A 16,831-nucleotide genomic window follows, 5' to 3' on the forward strand; every position below is an offset into this window, starting at 1 on the left:
CTGGGGCTCTCACTCATAAAGCAGCAAAGAAATTAATTCTGCTAACAACCTAAACGAGATTAAAAATGGCTTCTTCCTCAGTCAAGACCCCAGATGAGAACACAGCCTGCCTGACACCTCAGCGGCAGCCTTGTGAGACCCTGAGCAGAGGCCCCAGATAAACCGTGCTCAGATTGCTGACCCATGAAAAGCACAAAGATGATAACCGTGTGTGTTTTAAGCAGCTAAGTGTGTGGTCATTAGTTATGCAGCAATCGATAAATAATAAAGTCCACTTCAGGAATTAGTGGATATAGGGAAGAACCGAAACTTCTCTCTATGCTTACTCTGATTCTAAGGTTTTGTGAACACTGACAGGGAGAACTAAGCTGCTATTGATAGAAATAGGGACGTCAGGAGTAGAAACTAATCTAAATGGGGGAAGGGAAAGATGAAGACTTCAGTTTTGATGTGCTGAATTTGGAGAAAATACAAGTGGAATTTGGGAGTGGGGTTTAGATGAGAACTCAGGGCTGATGGAAAATTCGGTTATTATCAGCATAGAGGTGAGAGTTGAAGTCGTAAAAGAGTTCTCCAAAGAAGATGGTTCAGAGACAGAGGAGCAGGACGATGAGAATTAGATCTTGAGAAAAGACCACCGATGGGCCTGAGAGAAGGAAAGTAGAAACAGACCCAGGAGAACCAGGTAGTTCAGGAGTCAAAGAGAACTAGGATGGATTGGTTCTGTTGCGCTGGATATTCCATTTTCCCTCAAAGTGTAATTATAATGCAACCACTAGGAGGCGGTCTCTATTTAACATACAGGAAAACCGAGGACTCGAGACTTTAAACATCTAAACCAGTATCACACTAACGGTAAGTGAAGGCTGGATTCGAATTCGGATCTCACACCAAAGCAAGGGATCTATCCGCTGCACATTTAGTTGATCTTTATTTTCCAAAGGAGAGTAAAATGAATAAGTGCGGGCGAGGAAAAGGAAGGGCGAATTGCTCCCCAGGGGCCGGGAGAAGCCCAAAGACGGCGAAGGCGTCCGGACGCCTTTGCTCTCCCAGCCGGCAGCAGAGGTCGCCAGAGCGCAAGCTTCGCGGGTCCAGGTGTGCGCAGGCGCAGGCACCGGCGCAGGCGCGCTGGGTTCGGCTCGCTCTGGAGTGCCGGGCCGGTGGGGGCGGGTCACGCAGAGCGCGCGGCCGGGAGCGGCGGAGCCTGTGGCGGTGACGGTGGCGGCGGTGGGGCTGCGGGGAAGCGTTGCGCCGCGCAGTGCTGAGCCCGCCGGCCGCCGCGGGGCCATGGAGATCGGCACCGAGATCAGCCGCAAGATCCGGGTGAGGCCCGGGTCGGGCGGGGGCGGGAAGTCGGGCCTCGGCGGGCAGGCGGGCGTGCGGTTGTCAGGAGTAACGGGGACCGTGGGCCCGGCCTGGACGCCGCGGCCTGGTCGCTGCCGGGCGCTCCTGACGGGCCGCGGGGCCGGCCAGTGTCGCCGCCTCGGCCAGGCCGCCTCGGACCTGGGCGCAGACGCGGCCTCAGAGAGCGGGGCCGCGGCCGGAGAAGGAGCCGCCGGGAAACGGAAGGAGGCGTGGGGGGCCCAGCGGGAGCCGCGCGCCGCCGAGCAGTGAACCGCTGTCGGGACGCTGCTGGAGGGGGCGCCGCGGGCATGGGGAGGGGACCGCGGGGACGGCGAGGGGACTGCAGGGACGGGGGAGGGAACCGGGGGACGGCGAGGTGGGAGGGGGCCGCGGCGACGAGGGAAGGGGGCCGGGGGGCGGGGCCGCTGGGCGGGGAGGGGGCCAGATAGGGGAGGGGGTCGGGGCGCCTGCCCGCCGCTCCCCGGGGCGCCCAGGGGCAGGCGGTGCGCGCGCCCGCGAAGTTGCCTCTGTGCTGCAGAGTTGGTTTGTTTTCCAAGGGCCACGTTTCTCACTCGCAACGTTTGTCTTTTTTTCCCACCCCCCTCAGAGTGCCATTAAGGGGAAATTGCAAGAATTAGGAGCTTATGTGGGTAAGTTCTTTTGTTCCTGTTAGCCTAGTAGAATTTAGAGTTTGCAGCTAATTGAATTCTAGTGAATGCATTTTTTTCTGTCGTACTTTTGACTCTTGAGAGGCCCCCTTCTACTTTCAAATCTGATACTCCCTGGTTATTTTTTTTTCCATTGAAAGCTCTGTATGCAACCATTTTTTTTTTAATCAAACCCCCTTCTAATAGAATGCTTTGAAATTGTTTAGCTTCCTTTGCTGAGGCTCTGTCATATTTTCCTTAATGTTTGTCCGATTTGTCTTTACTGTCCTCTTCATTTTTCAGAGTTATTATTTTGGATATTAATGCTTGGTGCTTTCTGGCTTGCCTCTGTCCTGGTTCAGTGAGTTTTATTTTCAGATCTCTCTTACCTCCTGACAGTAATGTGTCCATTTCCTCTTTATTCTTCTATAATTTATAATTTGACTGTTTATTCTTGGCCAGGCACTGTGCTTAACTGTTGTGTATGCATTAGGTCATGATAATCCCCAGGAGAACGCTGGAACGCAATCGGTAAAATCCCCAATTGTATGAGCAAGGAAACTGAGGCTAAGAGTGCTTACTTGAGCAGGGTTTTATGGATTGAGACCCTGGGTCTGTTTGGCTCCAAAGCTGGTGGTGCCTTCTACAAAAATAATAGCTACTACTTGAGATAGTAGTTCTCGAGGGGTGAGAGACCCCAGGGGTCTCTGAAGTCAAAACTGTTTACGTATTAAAACTGACAGGTACTTGCCGTATTCACTGTGCTGACATTTGGATTGTACAAAGGTAGTCTTGGGTACCTTAGCCTGAATCAAGCTCTACAAGGAATCATCATAGTCTTCACCACCCTTCCACTTGCAGTTAAAAGAAACGCCAGTTTCACTTAGGAATGTAATTGATGAAGCATAAACATATTTTTTAAAACCCTGGCGCTTGACTACATCTTTTTGATATATGGCATGAGGAGATAGGAAGTACTCATAAAGTATTTCTGCGGTATACTGAAGCATGATAGGTTGTCTTGAGGGAAAGGATTTGTATGATTGAGTTGAGTACTGACTAGTAGCCACCTTTTTCATGAGCCATCAATTGTAACTTCTAAGAAGGACTGACAGGCTAGTTATGTACACTTGAGTATTCGGCAGACATTTGCTTGAAAAAGAGCTAAGTAAAAGAACTGGTAGACTTTGTTGCCAGTGACAGAAGTTGAGCTTTCAAATGAAAAGCAGAATTTTGGAAAGTTTGTGTCTCCCTCCATGAATTTGGCAGCTTCCCAGTATTTAAATTTCCTATGAAATCAATGGAGATATTAGCAATTGATTCTTTATATTGTATAATGAAATGTATCAACATGTGAATGGTTTGTACAGCTCAGTGAACCAGTATTTTTTCAAATGACCAATGCATGATGTTACAGAATTATGCAAGGTTAAAAGATCCCTTAAAAGTGCAGAATAGATCAATGGGTTTTCATGTAACAGAGTACAATGGTCATTGATATAGTTTTAGTTTCCATATTCCTGCTGACCTTTAAAAAACTACCACTTGTAGAGTTTTGGTGTAGTATCACAGAAGAATATCCACATTAACTGAAGAGGCTGTTAAAATACTCCTTTCTTTTCCAAGTACATGTCTGTGTGAGAGCAGATTTTCTTCACATTCTTCAATTAGAGCAACGTGTCACAACAGATTAAATGCAGAAGCAGAAATTAGAATCCAGCTGTCTTCTTTTAAACCAGATGTTAAGGAGCTTTATAAAAATTTAACTTGTGATAGGTGTATTTTAAATGGATAAACACTTTAAAATTCTCAGTTTTAATTTCTAGTATTGTAAATATCAATAGATATACTCACACAAATAAAAGTTTTTTGGGGTCATCAATAATTTTTAAGAGTGCAAAGGGGGCCCGAGACCAAATGTTTGAAAATTGCTAATTTACCACGTGCTGGGCACACTTTGTAGATTATTTGTTGTCAGGATTGTTGTAAGACTTTAACAGAAAATAAAATTGAGGCTCAGAGGTTATAGATGAAGCTGAACCAGGCTTGATTTATTCATCCAACACTTAATGGATGCTAGCTACGTCCCAGGAACTTGTTGGGGTCAAAAAAGAAATCCACAGAAAACCTACAGTGAGAACTTTCTTAATTCTAGAGCATGAAAGCACAAACACATGTCCATTGGGTCTAAATTCAATCTTACTGATGTTTCCTAGCATTTAGCAAAGATCTGAAACCAAGGATTTTGAGCCTATTAAAAACCTGGTTACAAACTTAGCATAGTCCAATATGAAATATAATTGTACTAAAAAATATATATTTTACAGTTTGCAAGATATTTTCATATAGTTCTATTTGTCTCTGAACACAGTGTTGGTGTGGGGGTGGCAGGTAATATTCCTCCTTTTACAAATAAAGAAATGGAGTTCTTGGGAGGGCTAAATTTAAGAGCTTGTCAATAGCAGGTTTAAGACCAAAGAACTCAAGTCTTCTGGGTTCTTGATGTTTCTGTTAACTTTATAATAGAAACTTGAATCAACAGATAAGAGTCACTCTTGTATGCTCCTCTAGAACTTCCCTGAAATCTCTCCCAGCGGTTAACATGCTAACACAGCTTCTCAACTTGTCTTTGCTTCTTGATTGGAAGTTTCTTGAGAGCAGAGACTTCATATTTGTCGTGTCCCAGTGGCCGAGCAGAGAGCCTGATTTTTTTCATAAATGTTGATTAAGTGGGTAAACAGGGGTCACCATTAGACTTGATTTGAAATACAAGTATACATTATTAATTTATGTTTACAATTAGCTACCTACTTTTTTTATGTATATACATCATTGCCCTTCTGAAAAAGGTGACTTTCTAATCTCTTTGTGCTAGCAAGAGTCCTGGAAACCTTTAAGGCTATAGAAACAACTCTTTAATAAATGTTTGAGTATCTGTTTTCAGGGCATTGGGTGAGAAAGTCCTTTTTATTAAGAGTGATGAGGTCTCATTTGTATGTTTGTTTGAAATGGAGCACTTTAGTGAAATGGCAGTTATAATTCAGAGCAGTCTTTCAGTAACATTTCAGAAGTATGAGCTTACAGAAACCTTCAAAATTTTTACTTTTTTCAGTATATGAAGTTGAGAAATCTATCATAATTCTGTAGGAATGTATCATGAACACATTAATTTTTTATTAGACACCTATTTCCCATTTTGTGTCTACTGAGAAAACAATATGAATTTCTAACAGCTTTGTTCAGATTAAATTGGTATACAGTAAACTGCACATATTTAAAGTGTACAATTTGATCTTGACCTGTATATACCATAATCAAGCTTGAACATATCCATCACTGCCAAAATTTTCCTGGGGCTCTTTTGTATCCCTCCCTCTTTCCCTGCCCCCACCCTGTACCTAGGCAAACACTGATCTCATTTATGTAAAATTTTAGAAAATGCAAATTAATATACAGTGCTGGAAAGCATAGTCTGTTTTTATTACTGGCATTATGAAGGAGAAAAACTGTCAAGACTGCCAAAGCACTACAGCTTTTCTATTTGTTGACCTTTTGTGGGTTACCAGTGGCAGCCCATAGTAGGTATACTTTTCATAAATAAACTACCAGGCTTATTTACTAAAATTGTCAGAAAGCAGTGGGAGCCTTTTGATACTCTGCAAAGAAAATAGTAAATGACTGGCTACTTGTATCTCCTCACATCATATTACGTCTCCATCAAATATTCTGATTTCTCTCTTTCCACTTGTAGATTGGGCTTTTCAGTATATTTATGCTTTTCTTGAACTGAATTTTTATTTCTCCATGAAACAAACGTCTAATAGTAATTCTGAAATGAACCTTTCAGCCCACATAGAAATATTATAGGTATTTAAGGTATTAAGGAATCTAAAGGAATTCTTTTGGTGGGGATTAGAGTTCCTAATAAACGGCTTTTGCTTCCTTATCTTCTTATTGCAGTGGTTTTTGATTTTGGTCCTAGGCTTCACCATAATCACTGTGTAGGAGGGTATGAGGATAAAACAATGAGTTGAGTTGAAATTATTTCACTGATCTTAAGATTGAATTTTTTAAATGATGTAGAATTTTTGGATGGTTTTAGTTTATTTGATGTTGCTGCAAGTTTGTTACCCTAATTAATTGAAATCTGTCTTTGCCAAGGATAAAGGTGTTCTCTTGAGAAATGAGTATCATTTTGAAACAAATAAACACAAAACTCAATTATTATTCTTGAGGAGTGTCCGTGTGCTTTCTGGAAGTTTTTCTGAAATTAATGAGCATTATTAAAAATTCAAGGAAATGATTGGATTCTCAAGTTTGATACTGTAATTCACAATATCTAGTTTTCTAAGTATGCGTTAGTCATTCCTAGTTCCTATTCCTCTAGTAATTGAAATACCTATGGAATGCAGAGAAAAAAAGCTATGCTTCCTTGTCCACCATAATTCCAGTAGAGCCGAGCTACATCTATATTTTCAAGCACGTCAACTTTAAGTAGGAGAAAATGCTGAGGAAAACGTAAAAAAGTTTTTATATACTTTTCCTTTTAAATAGATGAAGAGCTTCCTGATTACATTATGGTGATGGTGGCCAACAAGAAAAGTCAGGACCAAATGACAGAGGACCTGTCCCTGTTTCTAGGGAACAACACAATTCGATTCACCGTATGGTATGTTTCTGAATATTTACCCCTCAGACCAAAGTTTGCCACAAGTCAGAGTACATCTTCTGTCTGAAAAGAGGTTCTTGATAGGAGAGTCAGATTCAGTACGGAGAGGCAGATTGTGATGAGAGCACAGCTTCTGGAGCCAGACTGCTGAGATTGAATCCTGGATCTGCCTCTTGCAATGGTGTCTCCATCTGTAAAATGGGAACAGTAAATCACCTTTGTATGATTGTTTGTGAGGATTAAATGAGCTAATACGCGTAATGTGCTTATAGCTGTGACTGGCCCATAGCAAGTCCTTAATCTATGTTAATTGTAGTTATTGTGTTTATTTTGTAAACTTCTGCATCTTATCATTCCTTCTCCCCCACCAAAACCAGTTACAGATGTTTTTTCGACTGGAAGACTTCCTAAATTAGTTTTTCTAATGAGTTAACTCTTAGGGGGCAGGGTTTTTTGACAAAATTTCAAGTCAGGTTTTTACAAATTTGCAACTTTTGGGGCCAGCCTCAGTGGCCTACTGGTTAAGTTTGGCATGTTCCTCTCCAGTGGCCCAGTTTCGGTTCTTAGGCATAGACCTACACCACTTGGCTGTCAGTGGCCGTGCTCTGGTGGTGGCTCACGTACACAAAAGAGGAAGATTGGCAGTACATGTTAGTTCAGGGTGAATCTTCCTCAGCAAAAAAAATAAATAAATAAAACTGGCAACTTTTTGAAGTTTGGAATTTTAAAAGAGGCAACTCTGTGTTCAAATATGAATTACTGTTGTAATTTTCAATGTCCTTTTTCAAACTGCATATGCTTTTAGTTGAGAATACTGACTAAAAGCATAAGATTCAATTTAAGAAAGCAGGCCAAGTTCTGGTACCAGGTTTGAAGTAGAATGAGGACTGGGGGATAGTGATGTGGCTGAGAATAGAGCAGGAAATATTCATATAAGGGGCCTCATACTGGGAACCACCAGCTATAGCACAAGTTGATGATGGAGCAGAAGTTGAATGAGCAGGGGGGCCTGCTTAATTTGAATGACAAGAGACTGCGAGAGGGAATAGGGGGCACTAAGGAGGGATCTGAAGCTGGTTAACTTCTTGCCTTTAAACCAAAGTCTGTCTTGAAGGTGTTTCTGCCCCAGCAGGCAGTTGTTTGCTTTATAACTCTTGTGAGGCTTTCTTGAAATTCCGCATAGCATCCGCCAGGTTTATATTACACAATTTTGAAGAACATTGAGTGCAGTGGTCAATCCTCAAATGTTTTGGTGCCTGCACTCCTGCAGTGTGGATGACCTAACCACTTGTTACAGTTTGTCCCCAGAATTTACAAAAAAGAGAGATAGAACATGGTACTTTAGACTGGGGAAATTACTGTTATCATGAGAACTTTTTTTTTTCAAGTCTTCATCAGTCCAGGTATTTGTTTTGTTTCATAGACGTTTTTTATGCTCTAACTTTTGGTTCAATCTTTGGATCGCTTTGGGTTTGAGTCTCTAATATAACATGGAAGATTGATCTAGTAGATCCTTTCTCAGATAACTTGATGGAATACTTCACACAGATTTCTTACATAAACAGACTACTGACTCAATTTGAATTTAAAATCACATTAATTCAACTTTCTCTTCTTGCCATAAATTCAGTTCTTTAACATGTGCTGAAAGTGATGGTGTCTCTGTTTTGCCACTTTGCTTTCCCAAGTGTTCATTGACACCAGCCTCAAACAGACTATTCTGATTCTGTGGAGCTCTGTAATAATTGTGTCCTAGGGTACAGTGGCATGTGACTGGGTTCTGGGTGAAATATTATAATGAGATATTTCTCGTGTTTTCAGGAGGCCTGGCTTCTTGGAAGGATTGTAAGGCAAATTTGCTTTGTACATAACTACTAACATAGGTTATATTATAAGCAAGGTTGTGGCCCGTGCTTGTTTACCACATTAGTTTTGTAAATAACATAGTGAAGTGACACAGTATATTTTGAGATTATTTTTAAGTTTCTTTTATTTCTCAGAGTTAAGTTCCAGAAACCATAAAAATAAAGTAGATTTAAACTGTGCTTAAACGATTGTAATAATGAGCTGTATTACGTTTGTGATATTTTATTTTCTTTTACCATAAGCTACATTGAGTCTTTAGTCCTTATGAAACAAAATGACATTCTTTGTAGATCAAGACTCTGTGATCAGATGATATCCCTGCCCTTATTGTTGCAGAGGCTAAATGTTGAAAATAGTGATGAAAAAATCGTATTTTTAATTGGCTTCTGCAGTATTCATGTAAAGCCTTTTTTAAAATGTGAAGCTTTAAGTTTATTCTAATACTGTTTATGCACTAAATACCGTTTATTACCGTTTATCTGAAGATTGATTCTATGATGTCATCAAGTTTAGAGTGACACTTGAAATGAAATGTTTCTTGCCTGAAGGAAGCTTTAATTTTTTTTTTCTTTTAGGCTTCATGGTGTATTAGATAAACTTCGCTCTGTTACAACTGGTAAGATTCATAAAAGTGGGTTTTTTGGAATTTGTTATAGCATGTGGTTGTATTATTTCTAAAGTGATATATACTTCTTTGGGGAAAAAAACCTATAAATTTGAAAACAGTTCACTGGAACTTTTTTAGGAAGCACATATTTTTATGAATTTAAGAGCAATAAATTTAATATAACTGAAAGATAATTTTAAGGGAAGGGGAACTATACATTTTATCCTAAGGAAATAATTATAGGTGGGTGCCATGATTTAGCCATGATTTATGATTGAAAATTACTTAAAAATTCAATAATAGTAAAGTGAATAAATGATTATATTACTATGTATGGAATAATATCCGGCCATTAAAAATGTTGTGGAACAAAATGTATTGGTTTTAAGTTGGTGATGAGGACAGAGAAGGTTCAAAGTAATAAAAATAGCTTACAAGAACCATGTATTCTCCTTTCCAGATCCTTCCAGTCTAAAGTCTTCTGATACCAACATCTTTGATAATAACGTGCCTTCAAACAAGAGCAATTTCAGTCGGGGAGATGAGAGAAGGCACGAAGCTGCAGTGCCACCCCTTGCAGTTTCTAGCACTAGACCTGAAAAAAGAGATTCTAGAGTTTCTACAAGTTCTCAGGAGCAGAAAACCACTAGTGTTAGGTAAGAGTCCTGGGTAGACATGCTGTAGACAGGTGGGTATGTGTGTGTGACATTTACTTTAGTTTTTATATCTTTAAATTACTGTTTTCAGAAACTGCTGGAGGCAGGGAGGTGGTCATGAGCAATTTTTTTTAAATAACTTTTGGTCTTATCCTTTCATTATTTTATTTTTTAACTCAAACGTAATAAGTCAAAATTTAAAAAAAGAATGCAATTTCAAAGTAGTTTTTAATGGAATACGTAAAGGGAGTATCCAAACTTACTCATTAAAATTTAAGTAAATATTCTTCGAAGTTTTAAAGATACTGCTCTAACTTGGTTGTAATACTTTGTGTGTACGTGTGTTTTTTAAAAAATAGACAGACTTATGATGATGGAGCTGCAACCCGACTAATGTCAACAGTGAAACCTCTGAGGGAGCCAGCACCCTCTGAAGATGTGATTGATATTAAGCCAGAACCAGATGATCTCATTGATGAAGATCTCAACTTTGTGCAGGAGAATCCCTTATCTCAGAAAAAACCTACAGTGACACTTACATATGGTTCTTCTCGCCCTTCTATTGAAATTTATCGACCACCTGCAAGTCGAAATGCAGATAGTGGTGCTCATTTAAACAGGTTACAGTTTCAACAGCAGCAAAACAGTATTCATGCTGTCAAGCAACTCGATATGCAGAACAGCCGGGTGTATGAAACAGGACGTTTGTGTGAACCAGAAGTGCTGAACAGCTTAGAAGAGACTTATAGTCCCTTCTTCAGAAACAACGCCGAAAAAATGAGTATTGAGGTTTGTATATACTTAGAAATTCTGGCTTGTTAGGCTGAAAGTTGGCAGTTCTTAATACTAAATGGTATGTGAAATAAGTAAATGTGTTTTGTAAGTTTATTTTAAACTGATTTTTTACTACTCAACATATTATCACCAGTCAGATTTTCCTCTTCGCAACTGGCTAGTATAGATGTTTTGCATCTTCTTTACTTTCCTGGGATGCCCACATTTGAGATAGCTTTAAGTTTACCTTATAATTTTGAGGGGATTTTAGGTCAACTTTAGATTTTTCATGGCTATTACTAGTAAACAACCAAGTAACTCCATTTTATTAGTTTCCTTAACAGTGCTGTATGCTGCTGTTTAAAATAAATATTAAAGCACTAGTTTTTATTTTAGCTAAAGCTTGGCTATTGGGGATAATATTTATATTTTTAAAAGAAACCAGGAAATAGCCCATAATTCTTAATATGATTGGCTTTTTCTTAAGAAGAAGAAAATATTCCATGGTAGAACTTTGTTGCTTTCTGAGACTAGGTAAGCATACATTTATCTGATTTCAGGAAGAAAACTTTCGGAAGAGAAAGTTGCCTGTGGTAAGTTCAGTTGTTAAAGTAAAAAAATTCAATCATGATGGAGAAGAGGAGGAGGAAGATGATGATTGTGGGTCCCGTACAGGAAGCATCTCCAGCAGTGTGTCAGTGCCAGCAAAGCCTGAAAGGAGGTACCTTTACATGTCTGTAAATTAATCTTTAATTGCCTAATGGAGTCTTCTGGGTGTCTTGAAGAGGATGTCATGAAAATAAAAATGTAGTAACATGTAAGGCTTTTCCATTGGTTTTTGAGAAACACTTATATTGATGAAAGAAAAATTGCTTAAAATTGGAGAATATTGTAGAGAATATTAAAATGTGTAATATGAGAGTGGGGGAGTTGATCCAGATTCATTATTTTAAAAAGTTATAAGGGTCCAATCTAGTGGGCATTTCCTAAACACTGCAGCTGGTGTATTCCAAACCTAAGAGAAGGCTGCAGTAAAAACGATAATAGATGGCTAGCATGTAAAGAACTGAAATCTAAAATTTAATCAAAATACCTTTCTTAACTTCTTTAGACCTTCACTTCCACCTTCTAAACAAGCTAACAAGAATCTAATTTTGAAGGCTATTTCTGAAGCTCAAGAATCTGTTACAAAAACAACTAACTATTCTACAGGTAACTTAAATGTATTATGTTTACTTTAAGTAAGATTTCTGTAACTCTTGTGTAAGCTAGAAATGATGCTCCCCAGGTTGTGGTAAAATAAAGGCGTCTGCTAGATGTCAAGACTAACATGAGGTTTGGAGAAGAATGGTTTTAAAAGGAGATTTGACCAGTTGGAGAAACTTTCAGTGGAATTTAGATGCCGCCTCAGCATGGCCTGATGAGTAGTGCCATGTCCACACCCAGGATCTGAACCAGCGAAACCCAGGCCACTGAAGCAGGGCGCGTGAACTTAACCACTCAGCCATGGGGCCAGCCCCTGGAATTTAGCTCTTTGAGCAACTGTAATGCCTTTTACTCCTTCTTTCCAATGTGTGTGAAACATATAATAAATAGAAATTTTAAAGGGAGTTTTGATAAAGATGGGACTTTCATATTTGTAGCATTAGAGTCACTATTGGCTGTGAATTTATGACGTATAAAAAGCAAAATTGGATAACACTGAGAGGCTGAACTTAGCAAAATTTGTCTAGTATATGAACAGGTTGGTTTCTTTCCTTTCAGTAGAACCCATAAATAGAATATAAGGTGGAGAATTGACTTACTTGTGAAGTTCCTGCCCCAGTCCTAGTGGAAGTACTAAATCATTTTGAGAGAATATAGAAGTATTACGTATTTTTAAAAAAAAGGAGATGATGAGTCAGCTATAATTTGATCTTACAGAAGGCTCATGCTGAAATGCAAACCAAATGGTGGTGCCATATTGCCGTTAAATTCTGTACACTGTGCCACACATGCTATAGCCAGTGTGTAAAAGTTTCTGTTAATAAGCTAATAACCCACTCTAAAAATTTCTGTTTTTACTTTTGATGGATTTGATGACCATTCTTTTAGCATTGTTCTGCTTTTCCATTCTCTTTTAGTGACCCCTTCCTAAAGTGAAGTAAACTAAGCTATCAACTTTTAATCCTGATAGTCATCTGTCCCCTTGCCTCTCTTCATCCCTAATTTAACCTTGAACATAAAATTCAACAGGTTTTGGCATACACGATAAAGATTATCAGGCAAATGCCAACACTTGACCTAATGATTCATCTGTTTACCTTCCCTCTTTTCGTCTTGTCAGCAATATTTAGTGTTGAGAATGCTGAGACTTTTAGAGAATTTTACTCACTGTGACCTTTAAATTTTCTGTTCTTATAATAGTTGGAGATTTTGCAAGTTTTTTGAGCAGTAGCATTGAAACTAAAGTTACCTAGGTTATCTAAATTACAGTTTGAAATTGTTACAGGATCATGAAGCAGAACCTAAACTGCATTTGGTTAAAAATGGATGCGTATGTGCTGCAGTGTTTTTATGGCGTGTGGTTTAAAATGTATAGCTGCTGTTTACATACATAGGAGTATCTAAGTCAGGTACCTATCTCTTGGGAATATTGTAAGAAAGAGTGAGGTGATATCTATGAACTGTTTCAAACTCCTCGTGTTCTAACCCCACGCAGGCATTTATGTTTAATAGAACATATTCACTGTTGAGTTTTGATATATTACTGTATTTGCTTTTCCGGTTTTTTTTTGCATTTTATGTAAAAGTCTCACAGAAACAGACACTTCCAGTTGCTCCCAGAACTCGAACTTCTCAAGAAGAATTGCTAGCAGAAATGGTTCAGGGGCAAAGCAAAACTCCCAGAATAAGCCCCCCCGTTAAAGAAGAGGAAATAAAGGGAGATAACATAGAAAAAAGTCAAGGTAATAATTTAAATCATATTTCATTCTAACTTTTTTCATGAGGCATTAAATATTTTGTAATGGGTGTTTATGAAATGTTAGGTGTTTATGAAATGTTAGTTATACTATGAGAAAAGTGCTCTTTAGGTCCAAAAATAGAATGAGAAGGTAACGTGAGGAAAGTCTATACTTAGATTTCGCAGAACTTTAAAAATCTTTTTATTACGGAAATTTTTAGTGTTCTCAAAAGTGGCAAGAACAGTGCGATGAATTCCCGTAAACTCAGTCACCCAGCCTTAATAATTATTAGTATTTTGCTGGTCTTTAGAAAGCTCCTACCTAAAGGTACACAGATATCTACGTTTTTCCTTTTCTTTTTGTTAATCTTACCCCTATTCTCTTGAACTTGAAATCATATCTTTAAGTCTCCCTTCTCTTCCCATCCTGTCTCTGTCACTTGCCAGATCTGCCTTACTGTCCCGGTGGCCCTACTTTATCCCCTGTGCCTAACATACTACAGTTAGCTTCCAGCTGATTTTTCTGCTTCCTTTCTCTCAGCCCCCCACCCCCAACTCCTACGCAGACACTCTTCTGTCTAAAGTGTGACTTTGCTCATGTGACTCCTCTGTGAGAGCATTTATAGTGTTCCCCCTGCCTTTGCCTTCAGAACTGATGCCATCAGCCTGGCCTTTAGGCAGCTTCATTATCTGGCCCCTGGGCCTGCCCAGCCTTTCTCCACTGTTCTCCCACCTGATTATTCTGTTCCCATCAGGAAAGATTCTAGTTTCTTCTTTTTTTCTTCTACTAAGACCTTAATTGAAAAACCCCACCAAAACTGTATGCTTATCATGTTATTTCTAACATACTTTTCTAACACTGGAATACATTTTTTCATTCCTCCTCAGCTGTGTCCTTTAAATTGTTTCAGGTTCATCTCACGTTTGCTTATTTCATGACACATTATGATTCCATCCTGTATTTGTCTCTTCTCTTTTTTTTAAAAAAAAAATCTTTGACTGTAATGTGCAATTTGCCACGTCAGCATTATGTGCAATTCCAAGAAATGATGGGCCCAGGAACAGGAAAACCCCAAAACAGCCAGAAGGTACTAACTAGAAAGTGTAGGTGGGCCAGTTTGTGAAGAGCAACTGGAAAGTGGGATTTGAGCTTCAGTAAGGGTATAAGAATTGCAGTGGATTTAAGGCCATTAAACGGGTTTAAACCTATGATTTCGTAATGATATTTTTAAAATGTAAACCCTTAGTTGGTCACCTGGAGGATAATAGATACTAACTCATTATCTTGAAAACCAGATAAAGTAATTGAGCTTTTAGCTGTCTTTCCTCTAAGAATGGTACCACTGGGTAACCAAGTGTAATAGGAGGAGTTAGCACTTATTTTTGTAAATAAAGATTTATCGGAACCATGCCATGCCCATTCACTTGTGTATTGTCTGAGGCTGCTTTTATACTACAACCACAGAGTTGAATAGTTGAAATAGACCAAATAGCCCAGACAACCTAAAATACAAAACATGTGTCAACACTTGATATAGTAGATGAGGGAAATTCTTAAAATTTTTGTAGCTAATAAGTGAACACAAAATGATAGAATTATAGTTCTTTATTTTATTTTATTTTCTTGCAACTCACAGTCAATTAATGAATCTAAGCCCTGGTCATTAGTGGCTACTAAACCATTTGTTTTTAAGTGAAAACCAGCTGTTTTGTGCTTCCTGATGAAAGAATGAAGCACTACCTTAGTCTTGCCAGAGGATTTGAACCTGCATGATCAAGCCTTCAGTCTAGCGTTCAGCTTGCAGGAAGTGCAGAGGTCAGAGGAATATGTTGGTTGCTGCACCGTGAGCTTGCAGTAGACAAAGTACCATCTCTGGGACACTATATAGTTCAGACAGCAAGAGAATTCTAGATTAAAAGACTTAAAAGAGAAATTAAAATAAAAGGGTCCAGGTTAAGCTGTAGTGTCTAGGGAAGCACACTTGTGTGATAAAACCACAAAGAAACTCTAGGTATTACTATAAAAGGCATATTCATACTAGTGATTACTTTTGAAGAGGACTGATTAGGATGGAGCACATGGAGAGATTTCTGGGGTGGATGACACAATTCTGTTTTCTTGACCTGGATGGTGATTATAAAGGTGTTTTGCCCTATCAAAATTCAGTAAGCTATTGTTTTGTGTGGTTTTTTTTATCATTGTTTTAAAATAAAAGGTTAAAAAATTTAAATGGCATTAAGTACCTCTTTTGATGAGGACTTTTACTGGTTTCATTGGTTCACAAGTGCAAAGTGACACTCTGCAAACAGCTATTCATTAATGTGCTTACTCAGTGTTTCATAGTTTTCTCTGACAAGTTTTTAAAAATCTAAATGTGTACATGTATTGGCCTGAGTTGTTGATAGTGTTCTTTCATCTCTTTTGCCTCTATTTTTACTAGCTTGCTCACCTCACAATATTTGTGCTTTTTCTCTTTTTGTCTTGGATTAATCTGTCACGAGAAATTTATTTTGCCAGTCTTTTCAGAGACTTAGCACAGCAACAGTAATCTGGCTTTATTGATTCTCTTTTGGTGTCTTTTTTTTCTTTCATGGATTTCTGCTCTTATTTTTACTATATTGGTCTGTATTTTTTCTTATTAATTTATCTTAGCCTGTCTTCTTAAGCTGTAAATTTCTCTTGATGTGTTGTTTTTGCTGCATATCACAAATTTTGATACATAATGTTTTCATTATTACTCTATCTTTAATTCCCATTACGATCTTCATCTTTGATCCGTGAGTTCCTTGGAAATGTTTTTAAGTATATGGAAGTTTTATTTATTTTTTTGTCTTACAATCTTTTTTGTTATATATGTTTGACTTAATTGCATTGTAGTCAGATAATGTGATCTGTATAATATTCTTTGAAAATTAAGACTTAATTTTGTACATCTTTCATGTGCATTTTGGAAGAAAGTGAACTCTAATTGTTGGATTGAGAATTCTGCATTTAGTAGATAAAGCTCTAAATTTATGTTGTTCAAATCTTGACCTTGCTAATTTTTGGTTGGCTTGACTTATCAATAATTGAGAGAAGGTCTTGAGATCGCCCATCAGGATGACAAATTTATTTTAATTTCTCTATACCTCTATCAGTTTTTGCTTCGTTTATTTTGAGGCTCTTAAACTAGGGTGCATATATAGTTAAAATTGTTAGATTTTCCTCAGGGAATTGAACCTTTTATCTTTATGTATAACCCTCTCTACCAAATGATGTTTTTATCTTAAAGTCAGTTTTGTCTGATAGTGATATAGCCATTTAGTTAGTATTTGGCCCATATA

At 38.5% G+C, this 16,831-nt stretch overlaps 1 protein-coding gene across 8 annotated transcripts in view; it reads left to right on the plus strand.

The window, feature by feature from the left end:
* The first annotated feature begins 1,082 nt into the window (after nucleotides 1-1,082).
* ZC3H14 (zinc finger CCCH-type containing 14) overlaps nucleotides 1,083-16,831 on the plus strand; it is a 38,244-nt gene continuing 22,495 nt past the window's right edge. For 3 of the 8 annotated variants that reach the window (XM_070593567.1, XM_070593568.1, XM_070593572.1), the window contains exons 1-9: nucleotides 1,114-1,323; nucleotides 1,952-1,994; nucleotides 6,546-6,660; nucleotides 9,102-9,142; nucleotides 9,594-9,789; nucleotides 10,149-10,578; nucleotides 11,124-11,284; nucleotides 11,675-11,775; nucleotides 13,356-13,511. In XM_070593567.1, coding sequence (XP_070449668.1) covers nucleotides 1,288-1,323; nucleotides 1,952-1,994; nucleotides 6,546-6,660; nucleotides 9,102-9,142; nucleotides 9,594-9,789; nucleotides 10,149-10,578; nucleotides 11,124-11,284; nucleotides 11,675-11,775; nucleotides 13,356-13,511 — 1,279 coding nt within the window. In that variant the 5' untranslated portion in view covers nucleotides 1,114-1,287. Of the gene's footprint in view, nucleotides 1,324-1,951; nucleotides 1,995-6,545; nucleotides 6,661-9,101; nucleotides 9,143-9,593; nucleotides 9,790-10,148; nucleotides 10,579-11,123; nucleotides 11,285-11,674; nucleotides 11,776-13,355; nucleotides 13,512-16,831 lie in introns of all 8 variants that reach the window. The other 5 variants (XM_070593565.1, XM_070593569.1, XM_070593566.1 and 2 more) reach the window with 4 other exon arrangements.

This window comes from Equus przewalskii, chromosome 25, assembly GCF_037783145.1.
Source record: "Equus przewalskii isolate Varuska chromosome 25, EquPr2, whole genome shotgun sequence".
Taxonomy (NCBI): domain Eukaryota; kingdom Metazoa; phylum Chordata; class Mammalia; order Perissodactyla; family Equidae; genus Equus; species Equus przewalskii.